Below are 22,101 nucleotides of genomic sequence, written 5' to 3'. Positions count from 1 at the left end.
TTCAAGTCAATGTTCTCTTCTCGCACTTTTTTCATTAGTTCTTCATGTTCTGACTTTCGTAACCAATCGGATGACTGAGAACTGGAGTCATGATAACTAAGTCTTTTGTCAATTGCAGTGAATCCTATTCCAAGTTCATAAATTCTTTCCTTTTAAACTCTGACTTTTTTACACTGCACATTTATTTCATTTGGTATATTATTTTCTTTTTCAGATATTTTTTGAAATAGCCTGATCTATAATATTTTTAAAGTCATTCTACCATGCATGCAGAAAATTAAAGTATATGTTAAGTACTTCTTTAAAAACTAAAAATAAAGTATGTTAAGTAATAATTACAAAATTCAAAGACTCAATAAACTTGATAAACTATTATCAATAGTCCAATCCAGAGCTTTTTACACTAGAAATTCCAAGTCAAGTCCAAAGCTACTCTCTAAAAATATTATCAATCATCCTTAAAAGAAAGTAAATTTGGTTGAAAGTCCTTACAATTGGACACCCTGGTCCTTGGTCAGATAATAATCATTTCTTTATCTAATACTTAGATTATATGTTGTCTAAATTTACTAAAAATTACTGACGTACAGCTAGTTACAAAAATATTTTTAACCTTATTTAATTTTATGTCAGCAGAAACGAAGAAAGCATTTCACATTAGCATAATATTATTCTTAATTATTGCAGCTTTCTTGGTTTCATATATCTTTAGCTTAGATCATTACCAACCAACATTGTGGCATATATATATATATATATATATATATATATATATATATATATATATATATATATATATATAATATGTTTTGAAAATCGATTCGAATCGTTCGGTCAAACTGTGAACCGATCACAAAGACGGTTCGAACAATAAAAAAATCGCAAAATCTGAAAATCGGAGTTAAATTGGTGAACCAGCCGGTAACTGATCGGTCGAATCGAATCGTGACTCGGCTGGTTTTTGAGTTGTATAGTAAAACGCTGTCGTTTGGAGCTCTGAAATCCTAAATCAATGAATTAATCTCTAATTGGCAATTGCCTTCACAGTTCACACTTTCACTTTTACAGTTCACCTTCATCATTCTCATCGAGCTTCAGAGAGAAGTAGAGAACGCCATCACAATCTCACCGGCTCACACGGCCACACGGGTTCGTCGTCGCGCAGTCATCTCCGTCACGCAGGCACCTCCATCGAGCGTTCACCTCCGTCGCGCAGTAACCTCGTTTGACCAGTCACCACTCGGCGTCGCTGTCTGTCTCCCACTCTCCCTATTGGCCTACTGCATGTTCGGTTGAAGCGTTGAAGGTGCCTTCGAGCTCTGAGAGAAAGCCTTCGACTTTGAGGTAATTTTTTTTCTTTGAAGTCTGAATCCCTAAATCACAAAAACTCCCAAGGCTGAGACTGAGATCCCTAATTGGCTTCGCTGCTCTCTCTGCTTCAGTGGTTTCCATTGTTGATGATTCTTCTTCGAGCAAGCTTGCTTCACTGAAGTCACTGGCGTCACTGCATCACACGGGTTAAGGGCTTGCCGTCGAGACACCACCATCGCGCCACCTAGAGCCGTCGAGAACTGAGAAGTGAGAACGCCTCACTCTCACACGGGTCGAGCCACCGCCGTCGAGCCACCGCAGCAGCCGTGTAGAATTGAGAATGTGCCTTCGCTGTCTCCCACTGCCTCACTCTCACTCTCTCTGTTGCATGTTCTGCCTTGAAGGTTCCTTCGTTGTCTCAGTGTCTCCCACTCTCTCCCTGTTTTATTTTTCTTTGAACTGTGTAGTGTGATTAGTTGATTACTCAAACTGATTGGAGGTATTTTACTTTGAATTGAAATTGAGCTGTGATTCAAGATGATGAACACCAAAACTGTGAATTTTGAAATTCTGTCTCCCTGTTTAATTTTTTTTTGAACTGTAGTGTGAAACTGTGAACTTATTCAAGATTAAACATGAAACTGAACTGTGATTCTCCCTGTACTGTGATTATTGACTAGTGAGTGATTAGTGAAACTGATTACTGAAACTGAATTGTGATTCAACATGATAAACTGTGAACTTTGGTTAATAATTGTTGTTTACTGATTAGTGATTAACTGATTACTTAAACATGAACTGATTTCGGTTTGTTTACTAAACTGGATTTTGTTGTTTGTTGGATAATTGTGAATAATTTTGAATAATTTTGGATGTTGTTTGTTGTGAACTTGAGAGTTGAGATTATTGGGTTGGATTGTTGGTAATGTTTAGGTATGGATGAAAGTATCAATCAAGAACCACCTAGGAATAATAATGCTGAAACTAATTCTGCTTCGAATGAACGTTCTCTTCCTCCCGCGACTAACGAAAGTCAGTCACAAACTGAAGTAGTGGAAATGAAGGTGATGATATCAATGACGCAAATCTGCAGCAAGTTATGGAGGATTTTAATGACTGATAACAAATTTGGATCATTTTGATGCTGCTATGTTATGTTTGATTGGTTGTTTTGTTTTTTGACTTTTGAATTTGTATTTGAATGAGATTATAACATCCTGGTTTATGTAGTATTTTTAATTTGAATGATATTTTGAAGTTTAGATTAGACTATAATTATATTTTCATGTGTTTATTTATATTTTATTTATTATTTTATTATAAAACGGTTTTTCGATTCAACTACGATCAAACCGATTAAACTTATGAACCAATAAATCAGTAGCTAGAATGATTCGATAACCGGTTCGGTTTTCAGAACCTTGATATATAGACTGCTTTTACGGTAACGCTTAGTAAGAAATATGAACGTGTTCATAACTGCTTTGTAATAATTTCTTTGTACAATCACAATGAACATATACAATAATAAACTTTGTCAAAATTTATAAGAACAGGTGTCAAATGAGAACATTTTGTAATAGAGAAATAGTGTAGGAACACAAAAAGTAACTTGGATTATTCTCTAGCTATAGTATATATAAATAAGACGGATTTTAATTAAGATAGACTCGCTTTAACATGTTTTGATTTTTTATCTATTCATGTTTTATTTTTGTGTTTATGAGTCTTTACAAACAATTCTAATCATGTTAGAGTCCTTTTTAATGATGTTTTTTACTAAATATATAAATTAAAAAATTTATGAATATCAATTATCAATTAAAGTGTATAAAATTATAATATAAAAGATCTAAACTTTTCTATAACATCATCATATTAGTTTTATGTTGGGTAACAAAAATTGAACTAATAGTATGAAGAGCCACTCTAAATCCGTTGTAATCCAATAAGCACAGAGAGCATCCCACACAACCTCTCCTATTCATTGAGATTTGACACGACTTAGCACGAGTTTTTCCCAACAAATTTTTTAGTAAAGTCGCACCTTGCTTCTTAAAATTTTTTCAAGTCCAATAAAGATCTGAAGGAAAAAATTGATGTTTGCTCTGGATAATCAACACAAGTAAGAATAGTTATAAATTAATATATATTAAATTTTTCAAACTTAAAACTAATTCTTAATCTACTAAAGATTAAATGTTTTTCTAAAACCTACTTCGGACTTTTTCCACCAAAATTTCTTAGTAGCATCTGGTATTTTTTTTCACAAAAATCACGACTAAGAGTAATGTCCTTTAATAATGTCTGAAATTATATGAGCCACGATAGATGAAGGTAAAAATATATAAATATTACTTAATATCAATCGAAATACAATATAAAAGGTTAACTTCAAAAAATATAAAATTATTGTAGTCTTGTATAGTGTTAAGGAAGTAATCTTAGAATAATAAGATCCTGTTCTAATAGTGAAAACAGAATAAATTTATCCTAAATCCAAAAAAATTGTTAAGGAAGTAAATATATCCCCACAAAACACAATAAAATCTGTTGATGACAATAGATCAAGCACCAAAAGAGTGAAATCTTTTTACAGTGGACATCAATAAATTAAAACCAAACTTCTTTTATAAGATTTAGTGAACAATTACAAATAGTTTGTGATTCATAAATTAATATATTTTCGGTATGATAACTTATGCAATTACAAGTAGCTAAGACTCTCGAATGAGGTTAATTAAAACTTCTTATAGTGCTCAACATTATCCAATATGAAATCTCCTGCAATCTCTCTTTTGATCCCCAAATTATCAAGTAGTACTTCTAACTCCCTGTTTTCCATGTGACAATTTTACTGTGCCAGCCAACATGTAAATAATTGAACAATAGGCATGGTGGAATAATCAAGGTCTAAATCACCAAGAAAAAAAAACGAAACTAAAAGGAATTAGAAGAAAAAAAATGAAACTGCATATCAAGTTAATTACGGAACGAAAATTCCCATAAATTCACCAACACCAAAATAAAATAACCGAGCTAAAGGAATTAGAAGAAAGCGATTACCTTTGCAAAATTAGAATAGTAAGAGGGAAGAGGCTTCGAGAAGGTTCCACGATCTGTGCCCGAAAACTTAATTGAAAGACTTTTATGACGGTATTAGTGAGAGAGAGAGGTTCGTATGATAGGACAGTGTGTGTGTGGAGCACTCGATTTCTTTCTCTTGAAAGGGTTATAGGATCAAATCAGAAAACAAAGAAATAAAAAATAGAGAACAAAAAAACCTGAAAACATATCTGATTTGAAAGAAAGAGCGTTTTTATTTGAAACAAATCTGATTTGCTTCTTTCTCCGTGAACTGTCATCAACACAAACGAAAAAAAGTGACAATTAGAAAAAGAATTCGAAAATTCAGAGAGAGAGTGAGAGAGAGAGAGAGAGAGAGAGAGAGAGAGAGAGAGAGTAGTGGATGAATGTGTCAACCTGGCCAGAACGGGTGGAGGAGGCGGTGGTTTCCGTGGGAGGAAGAAGACGATGAGGAGACCTCATGAGATGGCACCGCGACCGGAGAAGACGACGCCAACGGGACCTCAGGAGATGGCGGTAAGAGGCGCGCAGAAGACGACAACGCGAGCAGAAGATTGGAGGAGATGAGAGTGGTGTGGCTGGCTTAGGATTAGATTGGGTAAAATAGATAATATCCATTTTTTAACTTAGCAACTGCATTTGTGACTAATTAATTTATAAAATTGGTTATTAATTTAAAAATTAGCGACCAATTTAGTGACCATAACTTTAGCGACGGAATTAGTAACCAACCACGCTATTCTATTTATCTAAAAATCGGTTGCAAAATCGGTCGCTAAATTAAAAAATAGCGGCCGATTTTGTGACTAAGAGTACCAAGGACATTCCTTCTTTTGTTTTGGTTGCTAATTCGGTCGCTAAATTAAAAAATAGCGACCGATTTTTGCGACCATTTTTATTCTAGTTGTATAAAACTAGTCGGTCACTAATTCGGTGGCGATTAGTGACCGATTATGTTAATCACTAAAATCAGTCGCTAAATTAACAATTAGCAACCAATTTAGCGACCATTAATTTAGCGACTGAATTAGCGACCAAACAATTGTTCACCCTATTTCACTATCAGTTGCAAAATCGGTCGCTAAAATAAAAAATAACGACCGCTTTTGTGACCAAGGGTTCTAAAGACATTATTTCTATTTTGGTTGCTAAATCGGTCGCTAAATAAAAAAATAGGGACCGATTTTAATGACCGGTTTTATTTTGGTTATATTTAAAATTTATTGGTTGCTATTAGCGACCGAATTTATTGGTCGCTAAAATCGGTCGCAGAATATAATTTAACGACCAATATTAATTTGGTCCTGAAAATTATGTATCGATCGCTGTTCCAGTACTTTTTTGTAGTGTTTCTCTGACTAAAATTAATTTTATTTTCTTAAAAGAATTCTTCATTATGATTTTTTTTAGATAAGAGTAAAAATTGTAATTATATAGGCATAGACAAAATTAATAAAAAATAAAATAAAAAATACTTTTTTGGTAAGAAAAAGATTAATTTCAACTAGAAAATAAAATAAATATTTAGAATAAAAATATAACATTTTAAATATTAAAGATAAAATTAGAATTTAACCAAAATAATATAAAGGTTAAAATAATTCTTCGTCCATAATTTTTTTTCTTAAAAAAATACATATATTACAATATTTTTTCCTTTTTTCTAATTAGCATTCTACGTTTTGTTGTTGTTCGGTAAATTTCTTTGAGATATAGCTCATCTTGATGAAGTTAAATTTTATTTCTTCAATTGATGAGATTTTTTCGGTAACAAAGAACACAAAACATAGGTAAGCAAAAGACACCTCGACATTTCATGTAGCAAAAGAAAAATATAATTTTTTGAAATATAATTTATAAAAAAAATTCTCTTTACCCCCTTAAAACTTTCTTGTTTTTATAAATTTATTACTAGACATATAATTATTTATCCAAATCTTTAGTTATCAAATTACACATAAATATATAATAATTATTTTTAATAATTAATTTTAATAAATAAATAATATTTTTGTAAATCAGTATAACGAGGATACGAGGCTCACTATTTTTTCAAATGATAATATACATGTCCATTGCTTTAGAATTATTTATGGTTATGACCGAATTATAATGCTAAGACTATAACATTTAAATCTTAGATTGGAAAGATGAAAGAGAGAAAGAGTGAGGGAGAAAATATTGAGTGGGATAGAACTAGGAATTTACACATAAAAGATCCTAGGATTTAGAATCGAAAAGAGTATCAATGATTGGAAAAAGATTTTTTTTCTATTTTTGGTAAGATTTTTCGAAGAAGGAATTATTTCATTTATTTCATTGGACGGGGCGAATCAATGATATCTATCTAGTCCGAAAGCTGAAAAATGAAAAGGTATACCTATTTGTGTTTGTACGATATACGACGAAAGAAGGGGCGATACAGGCTATAGTAGAAATGCATAATATGATTTTAAGGGGGAAAAGAATCTCTATAGGTGAGGTTAGTATAGAAAAGTAATGGAGGGGAAGAACACAGGGATGCGTGAAGGAGACATTGTACGAATTGATGTGAAGAACAGGAAACCTCAGAAAGGCAAAGATCTTGCAAGAGTGGAAGAAACAAAAAAGGTTACATCTGTCAAAGACCTGCATGGGAATGGTTGGACGAAGAAGATTGAAGTCCCAGCAGCAAAAGATAATTTTGATTGGTTGTTGAGGAGTTTAGTAGGAGAAACAACGTCGGCCATCAACTTCAAATCGATACAGAGAGCGATCAGTAAGAATCTCCCTCAGGTTGTTGAAGTTGAGAGATTGGAGCGTACAAAGCTCTATTAGTTTTGGATATTGTGAAGAATGCGGAGGAAGCATTTACTTTCAAAATGAATAGTCTCTTACAAATTTTTCAAAATGCATGGAGATGGGAGGAATCAAAATGTAGTGAGACTAGAAGAGTATGGTTAGAATGTTATGGAGTGCCTTTACATGTGTGGTCAGGGGAGACGTTCAATAAAATAGGGGGTCTATGGGGGAAGTAGTCCAGTGTGATGAGGTGACAAAGTCCGCTTTATCGTTCAATGCTGGCCAAGTTTAATTGATACATGTGTTTTTGACGTCATTCATGAATGGATTCATATCACAGTAGGCACTAGTGATTTCGATGTGTTTGTAAAAGAGGTGGGACGTGAGGTATACGGAGAGAAATGTTTGTTGGAAGATACAAGCAATATGTCAACGTGTGGAAGCTCTAGTTTAGTTGCCGATAGAATTTTGTTGAAGGCGGTGACTTGGGATCCGGCGGATGAGCTAATCATGCCATGGGCTATAGGCGATGTTAATGACAAAGGTAAAATGGTAACACGAGATATATTTTTGAATGAGTGCAATCAAAATAATTTAATTTCGAATTATGTACAACGAAAAACTACTTCGTTGAAAATTAATGGAATTTATGAGGGAGTGGATTGTAGGTGATTTGATGGGGGGGAAGATTGACTCGGAAAGAACAGTTACTGAGGAGCTCTTTGAGAAGGAAGGTGGGCCCAAACATGTGGAGAATAAGTCACAAGGTAGGAATTATATAAGCCACGGTTCAAACAATAAAGAGGCTAACAAGCATATAAGGCCAAGTATACTTTGGGCCATGAAGCTGGTGGGCCTATGCAAGAATGGGACTAGAAGGACTATTGAGAGGAAATGGGCCATTGGGTGGAAATTAGTTGCAACCACAACACGCCAAGCATGCTAGGCCGGGTCAGGAACGTTCTGGCGGGATCAGGTCAAAGCAGGCGGGCCGATGCTGGATTGGTGAAGGGTTGGGCAGATCAACACTCGCTCTCCCATGTGCAGAGGTTTGCGGATAGGTTCATGCTACGGCTGGGGATTTTTTTGTGCGTTCCCAAGTGCGGTGAAGTGGCGTGGCAGATCGAGAAGCCTGGAGAGCACTAAACGATGGCCACCTCCGGAGGAGTTTCACGCTGAGAGCCTAACACGACGGACTATGGTGGAAGGGGCTGAACGTGGGGAGGAACCAGAGGTGCAGGGTGGGACTATGGGAGTGAAGGCATTATTACTATGCATGGAGATCAACGAATAAAATGTCATTTAACAGAGATCAATATGTCAGGGATAGAAGGTGAAGGCGAAGTTGTGGGAGATGAAAATTTCAAACAGCTGGTTACAGAGGATGCTAGATCAGAAACTGAAATGGAGGATACAACTCGAAGTCCTGATCGAAGGCTGACGAGAGAAGAACAGTTAAATAAAAATAAGAAAACATGGCAGTTGGTAGAAGAGTCTGGTGCGGTTTTGTATGATGAAGATGCAGACATTATAGCGATTTTACAAAGTTAGAACAAAGTTATTGCGGCAAAAAAAGGATGGCAAAACAGAAGGAGAAAGCCAGGAGGAGCAGGCCCAAAAAACAAACCAAGGTGTGTAAAACTTTATTAAAATGATTTATAGTTGTTGGAATGTTAGAGGTTTAGGAGAGGCTGGGAAGTTGAGTATGGTGAAAGAGTTGAGGAAAAAAGTATAGGTTAAATATGTTAGGACTTATTGAAACTAAGCGAGAGGTTGTGACTAAGTTTGATGTAGCACGATTGTGGGGTTATGACACTGTGGGCTGGGATTATGTAGAATCAGCAGGTGCCTCTGGAGGTTTATTATTAATGTGGGATGATTTGTTTTTTAAACGTTCGAATTGCTATAAAAGCGATGGATGGCTGTGCGTTGATGGTTTGCTGACAAAAAATAACTTTTACTGTGCATTCTATTTGGTGTATGGAGCTCAAGGATGGAATGAAAAACTGGTGATATGAGAAGAGTTGAGCTATATTGTGGGCTTATGTCAGGTTCTATTTTGCTTCATGGGTGATTTTAATGAGATACTACGGTTGAAGGAAAGGAAAGGCGCTGCTAGTTTACCGGCATCTACAAAAGACTTTAAGGATTGGGTGCAAGATTTACAGCTAGTAGATTTACTGCTATCAGATCGGAAGTTCACATGGTTTTGAGGTCGATCTTGTAGTCGCATTGATAGGATCCTTGTCAGTTTAGACTGGCTAGAGGAGTTCCCAGAAACTCGGTTGAAAGGGGACCTAGAAGTCTGTCAGATCATTGCCTGTTGATCTTAGAAGATACAAGGGTAACTGTGGCCCTAAACCTTTTCGAATCTTGGATTCCTAGTTTGCTCATAAATGGTTTCTGAGGATAGTAAAGGATGAATAGAGGAATTTAAGGGATGATCAGTTCACTAATAAGCTGAAGGCCTTAAGCAGAAGGCTCTTGTGACTTGCTGTGCGAAGTGGTATACTAGAAAAAAGATTCATTGGAAGCAGATGTCTCGATCTCAATATGCTAGAGACATGGACAAAAACACGAGGAACTTTCATAACTTGGCGTCGGCTAGAAGGAGGAACAACCGAATCAACTCCCTGTTAATTAATGGAAGGTTGGTGTAGAATCAGGCCAGAATAAAGATTGCGATCAAAGGGTTTTATAAGGAACTATATTGGCAGAAATATGCTCCTATGATTGGATTTCGTAATGGGTTGGTAAAGCAAATTGACGAAGAAGAGGCAGCAAGGTTATAGGTGATGCCTTCGCCTGACGAAATACGATAGGCAGTTTTGGACTGTGAGTCCAGTAAAGCGCCAGATAGTGATGGATATAATATGAACTTCATAAAGAAATGTTGGGGCGAGATTGGCTAGGAGTTTGCTGCAGCTGTGTTGGCGCTCTTCCAAAGTGTGAGGTTACCAACGGATGCTAATATAACATAGGTGGTGCTAGCTAAAAAATTTGTGGAAGCAAAGGAAATAAAATATCTTCAGCTGATTAGTATGGCTGGTTGTGTGTATAAGGTGATATCGAAAGTGTTGGTGAGAAGAATGCGAGTAGTGATGCCAGGTTTAGTGAGAGAAACTCAATCTGCATTTGTAAAGGGTCGAAAAATACATGATGATGCTCTTATTACTTGTGAAAAAGTCTAATGGCTGTAGTTGTGCAAGAAGAAGGCGACAATTATCAAGTTAGACTTTCAGAAAGGATACGACAGAGTAAGATGGAACTTTGTGTATATTGTGCTACAAAAGATGGGATTTGGTCTTAGATGGAGGACATGGGTAAAGGAATGCGTGACTACATCGTCTATGTCAGTGTTGATAAATGGGTCACATCCAAGCCTTTCAGAATGAAGAGAGGTCTTAGAATAAAGGAGATCCTCTTTTACCCTTTCTGTTTGTTCTGTTTGTTGACGTCTTGCACAGGATGGTAGGTGAGGCAGTCAGAAATGGACGCATCTCTCTACTGCTGGTTAGAAGGGACAACATAGAGTTGTCACATCTCCAGTTTGTAAATGATACAATTTTATTTTGCCCACAGGAAACAAAGATAGTCATGAATTATAAAAGGCTTCTGCGTTGTTTTGAGTTGATGTTTGAGTTGAGTATTAACTTTGATAAATCAAACTTGATTTCAATTAACTGTGAGCAGGAATGGGTGACGAATATGTGTGTCTTGTTGGGATGTGCAGAAATTGCTTTACCTGTCAGGTACTTAGGAATCGCTCTAGGCGCAAAGCCTCAGTTGGTGGAGACTTGGAAATCGATCATAGATAAGGTGGAAGATAAGCTCAGCTTATGGAAAGCGAAGTCTCTCAACAAAGCTGGCAAACTAGTTCTCATAAAACTGTTTTTAATAGCTTGTCGGTTTACTACCTTAACTTGTATAAGATGCCAAAGTCAGTGGTAGAAAGACTAATTGGGTTACAGAGGAGGTTCTTATGGAGTAAAGAAGATGGGAACAACGGTATACCACTTGTGAAATGGAAGCTGGTGCAAGCTCTGAAAAAACTAGGGGGTTTAGGGGTGGGTGATGCATTGATCAGAAATACATCGCTTCTGTTCAAGTGATGGTGAGCTTTTCTAAGGAGGATTGTCCGGTGTGGAAGAGGGTTGTATGTTCTCGTAAACAGTTGAACCCAAGTATAATGTTATCTAAACATTACCAACAAGAGGTGGCTCGTGGGAAGATATATACCAGCTTAATATTCATGAGCAACAAGTGAGAGATAAGATTATCAATGGTCTGTCTATGGAAGTGGAAAATGGAAGACATATTCAGTTTTGGAAGGATGATTGGTTACAAAGTGGCTCCCTGAAAGTAAGTTTTCCGAGGCTCTGTCACAGGGGGCTGTGGATTCTGAGATGGGTTAGAGTGAGTTTGGAACTTTCAATGGAGGAGAGATTTATTCCAATGGGAGTTAGAGCTTCTCAATCAACTTCATGACCGATTAAGACTAGTTAGACTTTTGTCTAATAGAGAGGATACATTTATATGAAAATTTGACAAAACATGTGTTTTTCTACTAACTCATTTGTGCAGGTATTGGAGAAAGAGATTATCTCGGAAGACATCATAAGCTACAGCTTCACTAGTATCATATGGAGAAGATTGGTTCCTCCAAGAGTTGAACTATTTGCATGGTTTGTCTTAGTAGGAAGGGTTAACACTAAAGAGAGGTTGAGTAGGCTAGAGATTATTCATCATAGTGATAATATTTGTGTTTTATGCAAAAAAGATGTAGAATTTGTACATCATTTATTTCTTGGATGTGAGTTTACATGGCAGGTGTGGTGCCCTTGGTTGATGTGTGCTGATAGAGTTTGGATTATTCCGATTTCTGAGGGTTGTCAAAGGGCTTTTTGAGAGTTGGACCTGATCGTAACACTGAGTATAAGAAGTGGTTGACAGGTTTCTTTGTGATTATTTGGAATATTTAGTTGGAACGACATAATAGAGTATTCCAGAAATCAAAGACAAGTGTTGATGGAATGATAAATAGGTCGTTTTTGAGCTATAGAGAGTGGTGTAGTGTTGATCGGTTTGGTTGTTGATGGCTATGACGGAAATGACAACGGATCATACTTCGTTTACTGTGTTCATTGTCTTGTATTTTTAGTTGAATTTTGTATTTTTTATCTGCTCCACTCTATTGGGTTGAGCTTCCTTTATTAAAAAAAAAAACATTTAAATCTTTTTAAATTTCTTGTTTTTGATTGTTAAGTTAAAAAAATTATACTTTGATTTTTTATTAACTAATTATTAACTAAAAAAATCTCTAATTAAATCTAAGTAATAAGAGTTGAAAAAGAGTTATAATTTGAGTAATATATTACATAGTTAATTATTTTAATTTATAGTTAATATGTAAGTAAGATAGGAGAAACAAATTATTTAAAAAAAAAACAAAAAAGAGTACATTAATTAGAAAACTATTAGTCGTTTAAATCCTTTTGTTATTGAACTATAGAATTAGAAAAATAATTTAGTTGAGAATCCAACATTGCAATTTGTGCCTTGCTGCTACTCTGTCTGTTCTCACTGCCCCTTGATTCTCTCTTGTAGACTCCACCAAACAGGAATTATGGATCCTTGTAGCTACCTCCCTCTAGTGCTTCTATTGAGGTGCATGAATGAGTGATGGCTGATGTATGCATCAGAACTCTTGTGCCTAGTGTGTTCTTTGGACGGCTCTGATCAGTCCATGTGGCATAATAGTACGAATAGGTAGGGCCACTCTTCACACGTGTCATCCGTTTCCTATCTTAGATGATTTCCTGATGACATTACCCTCATGCATGAACCGTGGTTTTCATTGCATTAAAGATGAGAAGTGGCTACCTACTAGATATTTCTAATTTAATTTTTGTATTACTTGTGTGCATTAAAATTTAAATTATTGTTATAAAATGATTAATGTTACTTTGTTTACGGGTATTTTGTTTACTTTTCCATATTTATTTGAGTACATCCTGAGTTTTAATTTCAAAATAATACATAAATAACTAAATTATTGAGTCATCATCATTACTATTCATTAGTTACTACTTAATTCCTCTCCTAGTTGGAGTCACACATGCTGTCTATATAAAACCCCATGCCCGTGGATCATATGAAAAACACACACAAATTAACAGTTATAATAATATAGTGTATGTGCATGATGGGAGCTTCTGTTGATCCTCTGGTAGTAGGGCGGGTGATTGGAGACGTGATAGACATGTTCGTTCCGTCTGTAGGGATGTCCGTCTACTACGGCTCAAAGCACGTGACCAATGGGTGTGACATCAAGCCTTCCATGGCTATAAGCCCACCCAAGGTTACTCTCACTGGCGGCAACATTCACAGCCTCTACACCCTCGTCAGTAGTCTCTCGTTAATTAATTACCATGCATGCTAAATTAAATTATCATTTTCAACTCACTTTTATTTCTATTTCAACCCATTCATAGGTTATGACTGATCCAGATGCACCAAGTCCTAGTGAACCAACCATGCGCGAGTGGCTTCATTGGTGGATGCCTTTCTACTGCTCTTTACTCTTTCTCTCTTTGCCCTTAACTGTACTCTTCCTCCTCTTTTTGCCCTTAACTGTACTCGGCCTCTTTACGCTCTTTAATTTGCAATTTACAGGGTCGTTGTTGACATTCCTGGCGGTACAAATCCCACCCAAGGTATCATTCATTGTAATCAACAAAAATTTAATATAATCAACCTTAGCCAGCATGTTTTTTCTCTTATTTTGTTTGTTTTCCTCTTCATCAACTTGGATGTTACTCATGTGTTACTTAAATTGTTTTTTATTAATTTAATATTAAAAATAATTAATTATAATAAAAATATATTAAAAATATATAAAATTAATTATAAAATATTTTTTTAATTTAATTTATTTAAAATTTTTAAAATAAAAAAATTTATTTTTTTCTTTCAATTTTCACTTTTTTTTTCTTTCAAATCATTAACATGAATAATTTAGAACATAAAATTTTGTTCAACATACTCTAGATATTTCAATCCAACAAATAGTCCTCCTGTTATACCTATGTCATAAACTCAAATTTTAGTATTTTTTAATTTTATTTTAAATGTACAACTTAGATGACGCGTGTTTATTAATAGAGTATTCTCACTCAAAGCAATGACACGTAGAACAAATTACGGTAGTCATCCTCATCATATTTCTAAAGTCTATATAGTAATTATTAATATATAATAATTAAAATATATGCTCCGAAACAAATTGTAGATCAACTTGCTCCAAAATTTAGCTATATTTATTTATTTAGGTTGAATTAATTGTAGCATGCATGTTTATTTTATATATATATATAATATATATATATATATAATATATATATATATATATATCCGAAAAAAATACATGCAATGTATGAATTCATGGCAAGCATGCATGTGACTCAGGAAAGGAGATAGTAGCTTATATGGGACCTCGGCCACCTGTGGGAATTCACCGATACATACTGATATTGTTTGAGCAGAAGGGAGTTTTAGGGGGAGTGGAACAACCAGCTGCACGCGCGAGTTTTAACACTCGCTATTTTGCCAGACAATTCAATTTAGGACTTCCGGTCGCCACAGTTTATTTCAACTCCCAGAAAGAGCCTGCTTCTAAGAGACGTTGATCATTCTCAATCAATCAACTATATATGCATCATCCTCCTTAAATTAAATAATGAGAACCATGTTAAGAGTGTTTACATACAGTCATAATATATGTAATTACTTAGTATTATGTACTCCTTTAATTTTCAGTATTGTTATTAACTAAATGTTAAGCAAGTATGTTTTATCTACTTTTCTACAACAAGTATATGCTTTTTGCTATAATAAATCGATATAAGAAATTATAAATATAGATATAGATATAGATTTCTGTCTTTGTACTTTTTCTCTTCTTAATATTCATCCACCTATATAAATAATTACTATCAATATAAATTAAAGATCATAAAAAACACAATTACATAATGCATGCAACTTTTTCTTTCAATAAATAATTAACTAATAATTACATATTTTCATAAAAAAATATGAAGTGATTGGATTATATATATTATAATCTAAGTTCACAGGTGTTGATACAGTATTATTAACATTTGTTATTGATACCTAATAAAAAATAATGTGAATACACTAATATATAATTTTTACAAATTTTTAAAAGTAAATAATTATTTTTAATTAATAATTTTTTTATAGACAATGAGATATATTTATTTTTTGTTAAATATAATTTTTTAAAATTATTAAAATTGTTATTTTTAATTTTAAATTAAAAATTAAATATTTGAACAATTTAAATAATCAACTTTATATTTTAAACTGTATATCTAACTAATTTTGGAATAAAAATTAAAAAATAATTATTTGGAATAAAAAATTAAAATAAATAATATTTATTCAAAATAATGTATAATTTAAGTAAGGCATACTCAGTTATACTAGTAATACTCTAAACATATTTTATATAAAAACACAATCATTAGGTGCTTGAAATAAAATGTACTTTTCATATAATATAAACTTAAAAATTGGTTTTTTTATATTTGGATCTAATTCTGATTTGTTTTGTAAAATTTAAAGTGTTATATTTAAAAATAATTTTTTTTTATTTAATACCAAATTAAAAATTAATATCTTTCCTTAAAGAAGATGTACAAATTCGAGAGTATCACAGTAAGTTACTGACCTTGGTTCAAGCACATGGAAAACATTATTTGAGAAAGTTTGTCGGTGACGACGAAGAACTCTCTCGACAATCGAAGAGTTTAGTTATATAAGTTTTTTTGTACTGAGTTTCACTAATTATTTAACATTGACTTTGCAGGCAGGATAACATTAAAGTTATTAATTAAATGAAATATTTTTAAATTATTTTAAGGACTAAAACAAAATTATTTCCAAATATAGATAACTAATTTAGTACTTTACCCTGTAAATTATACTATAATTTGGTGTTCAATTACTAAATGAAATTATCTTCCATAAAAAATATTTTGATTATATGGTTAAATAAAATTAGACATTTGTATTTTTCTTTTATGTAATTTCAACCATGATGAGCAACATTACTAAGTGTTATTAAGGTCAATTATCTAGTGTCATGTCACATTTGAGTGCATTATCTAAATAAATTAAATAGCTTACATTCTCTCCATTAAGCATAGGAAAAATACTGCTAATAAAATGCAGGTATTGTCAAAAATAAAAGTTATTGTAAAAAAATTAGTATCTTAACTTTCAAATAGTTCTCCACTGAATATACTACTTATTGAAATTTGATGATGTCATTTTCTGTGAATTTTATTGCTTTGAAAATTCTGATGAATCTTTTTTTTTATTTAGATTGACTCGAGAGCAATTTCAGATTTCCTTTGAGTGCCGTATAATAAATAAATAAATAAATAAATAAATAACACTATTTTTACGTTAGAAGTATTTGTATGTAATAGATTATGTTTTTATTTTTTTTTTGTAATTAAAGGTACACTTCGATAGAACCAGCAACTAGTTGGTGGTTGCATTTTGAATTAGTGAATATTTGAGGTTAATGCTTAATGATAATTAAAAAAAATAATGGTAGAAAGTCTTCCTTTTAAATAATGTATTTATTTTTTTATTAACAAGTGAACATAAGTAAATTTTTGTACACTTATTAACTGCTATTTATATACCTGCTTATTTAAGATTTTTCACATGCCAAATAGACGTTGCAAGTTGCAACAACACATAGGACAAGTATATCAGTGGTGATGATAAAAGATTTTCATGCTAAACCTTGTGAAGCAAACACTTCTTGCAAGAAACTCAATTTCGCTGTGAGTTCGACCTTGAGAATAGTATAATACAAAAAGACAACTGAAAAAAAAATATTTATAGTAAAAATGATCTGTATATAGAGCAAAAACAATATTTAAAAAACTCCAAATTTTTAAAAATATTTTTTTATCGTGCTTTCAAAGAAAAAATTAGTACTCACATGCTACATATTAAGAAAAAGGTAAAAATATAATATGTGCTAATTTTAACATACCAAAAGACTCAAGGTCGAACAGACAACGAGATAGAGATTAATACAGCAAGAGAATGTGCACTTTACAAAAGAAAGCATAGAAATCACTCACCCAACATTTATGTATTATTTATCAACAACAGTCGGTAAGAATTTGTGCAGCTTTATTCTGGATTCAGAGGAAATAACATAACATAATGATGCATGTGTTGCTCTCTATAGAGAATTTATATAGAATGTTTGTGTTGTGGTGGAAGGTGCGATTTCATATGTTAATGATTAGTGAATGTAGTAATGGATATATATATATACTAAAGTTGAGAGACAACACAGCTAACATGAATTGACTTTTAGGTATATAATATAATACTTATTCTTAGAAGAAAATAAAAATAAATTAGTAATCAATCAGCAAAAGATTTATACATTAATAAATTTAAAATTATACATCCTAAATATATGTGAATTAATTATTAATTGATTTTTATTATTTTTTTCATATTTATTATACCTGTGTGAAAATAAAATAGTAGACCGATAGATATAAATTCATAAATGAAAAGATAGATAACACATACATGCATGTGGTAGATGCAAGAATTTCAAGAACTGAGGCGTTGAAGAGTAAATGGAACACAACTACTGTTGCTTCATATCATCTATCAACCACACCCACCACACTTCCTTTGCTACACCCACCCACATGCCTTTCTCTAACCAATGATATTATATTCAAATTAACCTCACACATATATTATATTCAAATTAACTAATGATATTATATTAATGAATTATGACTTTTAATCGTTACTCTTATCAAATAGTAGAGTTTAATTAAGTTTGTCCAACAATTGATTAAAAAATTGATCATTTTTCTTCTTTTTATGGTTGATTCAAGGAAATTGCAGTGATTTAATGGAAGTATCACCAGTTACACTATTGTTTTAAGAATTTTGTTAGAAAGATTATGAAAAATTTTTAAAATGAGTATAATAGATTTTGAATTTGGGCTAATACAAAGAAGAAAAAAAAGAAACTCAAACAGTTATTTTAAAAATTAACCATTTTAATTCTAATTTGTCAAAGAATTTACCCAAACACCCTCTTCCTTCCACTCAAACTGTCTACTATCCGACCTTCATTAATCATTCCACCTCTCTAATCTTAAAAGCTCTCTTATCGGCCATCAAACAACCATCCATGTAGTTATTAAAATAATCATCTAAAACTACAAGGGAAGTGAAATCCAAGAAAGTCAAGTTGGCCGGAAACATCCGCAACACCATAAAACAAAGTACTTGCTTTTTTGATATCTTCAATTCGATGCACCACATCCACCGGAGACAACCCACCGAACTCCAAATCACATTAAACGTGGCACCATCCCACCCGTTGTATGTCGTGGATGAAAATGTTGGGACGGTGAAACCCGCCAGCTGCTGGGGCTGCGAGACGGATGCAACGTGCACGGTGTCGTGTCTTCATCAGACGTTCTCGGACAACTGGACAGCGGACAATGGTGATCTTCGCAGCGTCAGTACGGAAAGAGTGGAAAAGACTGCTGGAGAAGAAGAAACTGCAGCACCACGTATGCACCGTGCGCGAAGAGGGTGTCTTCATTGGACGTTCTCGAACAGTTGGGCGGCGTCGAGTTGCGTTCTGGGCGGCGGACGGTGCGGCATCAGTGTGGAGAGAGTGAAAGAGACTGTCGAAGAGAAAGAAACTCCAACATGTTCTTCACAAGTGTAAAATGAAAGGATATGTAACTTCCCATAACTAAATTCTTATTTCTTAAAAATTTAAAATTAGAAATTATTAGAAATTAATTAAATTAATTATTAATTGATTATAGTTTCTGTATACATATTGTATACTAAATTCATTACTTTCCTATACTTTCTCTTGTTTTAACAAAAATCTCTTATCAATGTAAGTACCAAAAAAAAAATCTCTTATCAATGCAAAATTACTTGAAATTTTATGTCTTTGTTCAATCAAATGTTTATGTTTGTAAAAATTTTATAAGTAATTTATTAAAATACTTTATACAATTATATGTATTTTATGAAGTACAATTACATTAATATATAAATTGAGTTAATAAATTGTATCAGTTTAGTGTTTTCATAGAGAAATAAAAAATAAAAAATGAACAACAATCCTCTTTTTTTTTTGGTATGGTAATGGGGCCTAAGCCCAAGAGAATAAAAACAAAAATATTACTCAATAATTCTGGGGCAAGGTGACCCCATTAGCATCATCACTCAGTAACGGAAGAAGTTCAAAAGACAAAAGGGGAAGAATCTAAGAAGCAAAAATCTTCCTCTTTTCTATTTTAGCCACCTCCCATGTTATAACATTATTGGGTCTAGGACTGTCCAGAAAAAAAAAAGGCTACTAGGCTTGGGCTCTTCCCAGATGGAAGTTGGATCGTTTAATCTACTCTGGGTGCAGGTGGTGGATCCTCACGCTGAGGAAAACGCTCCCTCCTTCCCCTCTCCTCTCTCTGTCTACAACCATGGCGGATCGAGACAATGGCGATGTACTGATGCTGGAAGCTCCACCTTCTTATGGGCGCCAAGCATGTTCTTCCCACGCGGAAATCATCGACGCTTTGCCTTACATCGACTCCGACTACGCCGACCCCAAAGTGAAGTTCGAGGTTGACCGTCTCGTGGAGGAAGAAATGCGCCGTAGTACCAAGATGCCTGCTGACTTCCTCAAAGAATTACCCCCACTTCCCACCTTGAATTTTGTGGTCAGAATTAGGGTTTTCGTTTCTTTTCGTTCTAATTGTTGCAGTGAGTAAAGAGTTTGTGATATTTTGCAGGAGTACCCAATGGTTGGTAGAGAGTACGAGCGTGTAAGAGCCGGAAGGCCTCCCGTTACTCTTGATAGGTCGCGTTATGAATTTGAAGTGCCAGCTGCCAATAAGAGGAACGATGAAACTTCTTGGAAGCAAGCACTTCAGAGATCTCAACGCCTTCTTCAATATCAGAATATCAGGTATCTTTTTCTCTCTCTCAACTTTATTAAGATTATACATCTCACAACCTTTGTTTGCTTTCTACTGCAGGATGGAAAATGTGGATTTGTTGTTAAAATATGGCACCGATGCCTGGAAACAACACAACAATCGATTGGAAGTATATTTGACAAGGTTTGTTCATGTAATCAATCTAGGTCTATATTTTATTGGAAATTACATTCATACTATTGTATAGGAAGGTTTAGGTTTGACTAGCTTCACTCCGTCTAAAACAGTTAGATAAAGTTATACTAATTCAGAGAGGCAATTTTATTTGATAAATGAATGAAGAAGATTGTATAAATGCTAAATAAGCAAGAATCTTGAAGAAGCAAGTTAGAAAATAATGAAGCTGTCCTGTGGTTGCTAGGAGAAAAGTGCAATGTGGTGTGTCAAACATAACACTAATCTCATTTTTTGTTTATCAATATGTGGTGCTGGTCAATTGATCACAGTTGTGTTTATATCTGCAGAATGCAGAAATTAGCTCAGGAACTTGGTGAAAAGATTGAAAATGTAAATCGTGAAAGGAAATATCATCAGGTGAAATGACTTTGACTTTCTGTTCTATCCTTTCGTAATTTGTTAAATGCTGAACGCATCGATTCACTTGCCAGCAAAATACTGCTTGCGAGCTCAATGCTTTGTCCATACAATGGAAGGATCTGTGTCAGAAAAATATAGACATCCAAATTGCTTGCGCTTCTCTTGAAGCTCGCATAAAAGAACTGAAAACAGAAGCAGCAGAACGGTATAAACTTTTGTTTTTCCTCATCAAAGTTCATCCGTATGGCTTAGCTGCTGTTAATGAGTTGTTTTCGTTTCAGAGGTTGGAACCTGGAAGCCATCACAGAAAATAGACCGTTGTCGAATTCAGAAGTATGAGATTACCCCCCCCCCCCCCCTTTTTTTTTTCTTCTCCTCCTCCTCCTTTTTGTTCTCTCATGTTTTTTATCAACTATCTAGTGTTGTTTCTGGAATGAATTTTATTTGGTTCAGAACTTCTGACGTTGTTGCTGATAAAATTCAAAGGGTTTATGGATGCCAAGGAGTTCAAATACATAATAGACATATTGAGATTATCAACAAGCTAGGTTTATGTCGTAAAAAGAAATCACCATAACTCCCAAAGCGTCTAAAAATTCCAAAATCGATAGAGACCGAAGAAATTACGGATGTCCTTGAAATTCCATATGATTTCTACTTATGATAGTAATTAGTATTTCCTTAACTTTTTGGTCTTTTTTCCCCTTAGGTATCGGGTGTACTATTTGAATCATAATTTTATACTTCTCCTGTGTATATTAACTTAGCTCGCAACGCGATATATATAATCAATTTAACTATAATGTTATTTATATATCTAATTAGAATAATGTTATATGTCTAACAAAATTTATTATTTTTGGTCAACAATTGATAATATTTTAAATTTTAAATTTTAATAGTATAAAAATATAGTGTTGACTAATATTAATAAAAAATAATTCTCTAATATTTCTCATCTAATTTCTTTCCGTGTGTCCATATTACATTTTAAGTTAGAGTACCATTTTAGTATTTTTGTTTTTAAGATTTGAAATGCTCTATTTTTATTTAAAAAAAATTAATGTCCTATTTTAGGTTTTTGAGTTAAAATTACAATTTTGGCCAAAAGATAAAAATGAAACAAAATAAAATAAAATAATTATGTTCTTTTGATGTGAGGTAAAATAAGTGTTTAGTTGTTTTTAAATAAGATAATAAAATTTATATATGATAGAAAATTATAAAATCAAATATTATTAACCTTTCATTAGAGCATTTTATTAGTTCC

At 33.4% G+C, this 22,101-nt stretch overlaps 2 protein-coding genes and 1 long non-coding RNA gene across 3 annotated transcripts; 2 read left to right on the top strand and 1 right to left on the bottom strand.

The window, feature by feature from the left end:
* Positions 1-3,920: 3,920 nt before the first annotated feature.
* Positions 3,921-5,267, bottom strand: LOC112792087 (uncharacterized). The gene is made up of 2 exons (XR_003197345.3): positions 4,795-5,267; positions 3,921-4,669 (listed from the first exon to the last, which is right to left on the bottom strand). It is a non-coding gene; the product is annotated as an uncharacterized lncRNA (long non-coding RNA).
* Positions 5,268-13,264: 7,997 nt separating this feature from the next.
* Positions 13,265-15,038, top strand: LOC112792086 (protein MOTHER of FT and TFL1). Its single transcript, XM_025835173.2, has 4 exons — positions 13,265-13,582; positions 13,674-13,735; positions 13,855-13,895; positions 14,647-15,038. The coding sequence occupies exons 1-4, from the start codon at positions 13,376-13,378 to the stop codon at positions 14,865-14,867; spliced, it is 531 nt and encodes a 176-aa protein (XP_025690958.1). The 5' UTR covers positions 13,265-13,375; the 3' UTR covers positions 14,868-15,038.
* A 4,513-nt stretch (positions 15,039-19,551) lies between these two features.
* On the top strand, positions 19,552-21,327 carry LOC112792085 (pre-mRNA-splicing factor SPF27 homolog). Its single transcript, XM_025835171.3, has 6 exons — positions 19,552-20,015; positions 20,088-20,263; positions 20,334-20,417; positions 20,759-20,828; positions 20,903-21,036; positions 21,113-21,327. Exons 1-6 carry the CDS (start codon positions 19,776-19,778, stop codon positions 21,168-21,170), a joined length of 762 nt encoding a protein of 253 aa, XP_025690956.1. The 5' UTR covers positions 19,552-19,775; the 3' UTR covers positions 21,171-21,327.
* The last annotated feature ends 774 nt before the right edge of the window (positions 21,328-22,101 follow it).

Source organism: Arachis hypogaea, chromosome 13 (assembly GCF_003086295.3).
Source record: "Arachis hypogaea cultivar Tifrunner chromosome 13, arahy.Tifrunner.gnm2.J5K5, whole genome shotgun sequence".
Classification (NCBI taxonomy): Eukaryota; Viridiplantae; Streptophyta; class Magnoliopsida; order Fabales; family Fabaceae; genus Arachis; species Arachis hypogaea.
This window is presented reverse-complemented; position numbering and strand designations above follow the sequence as displayed.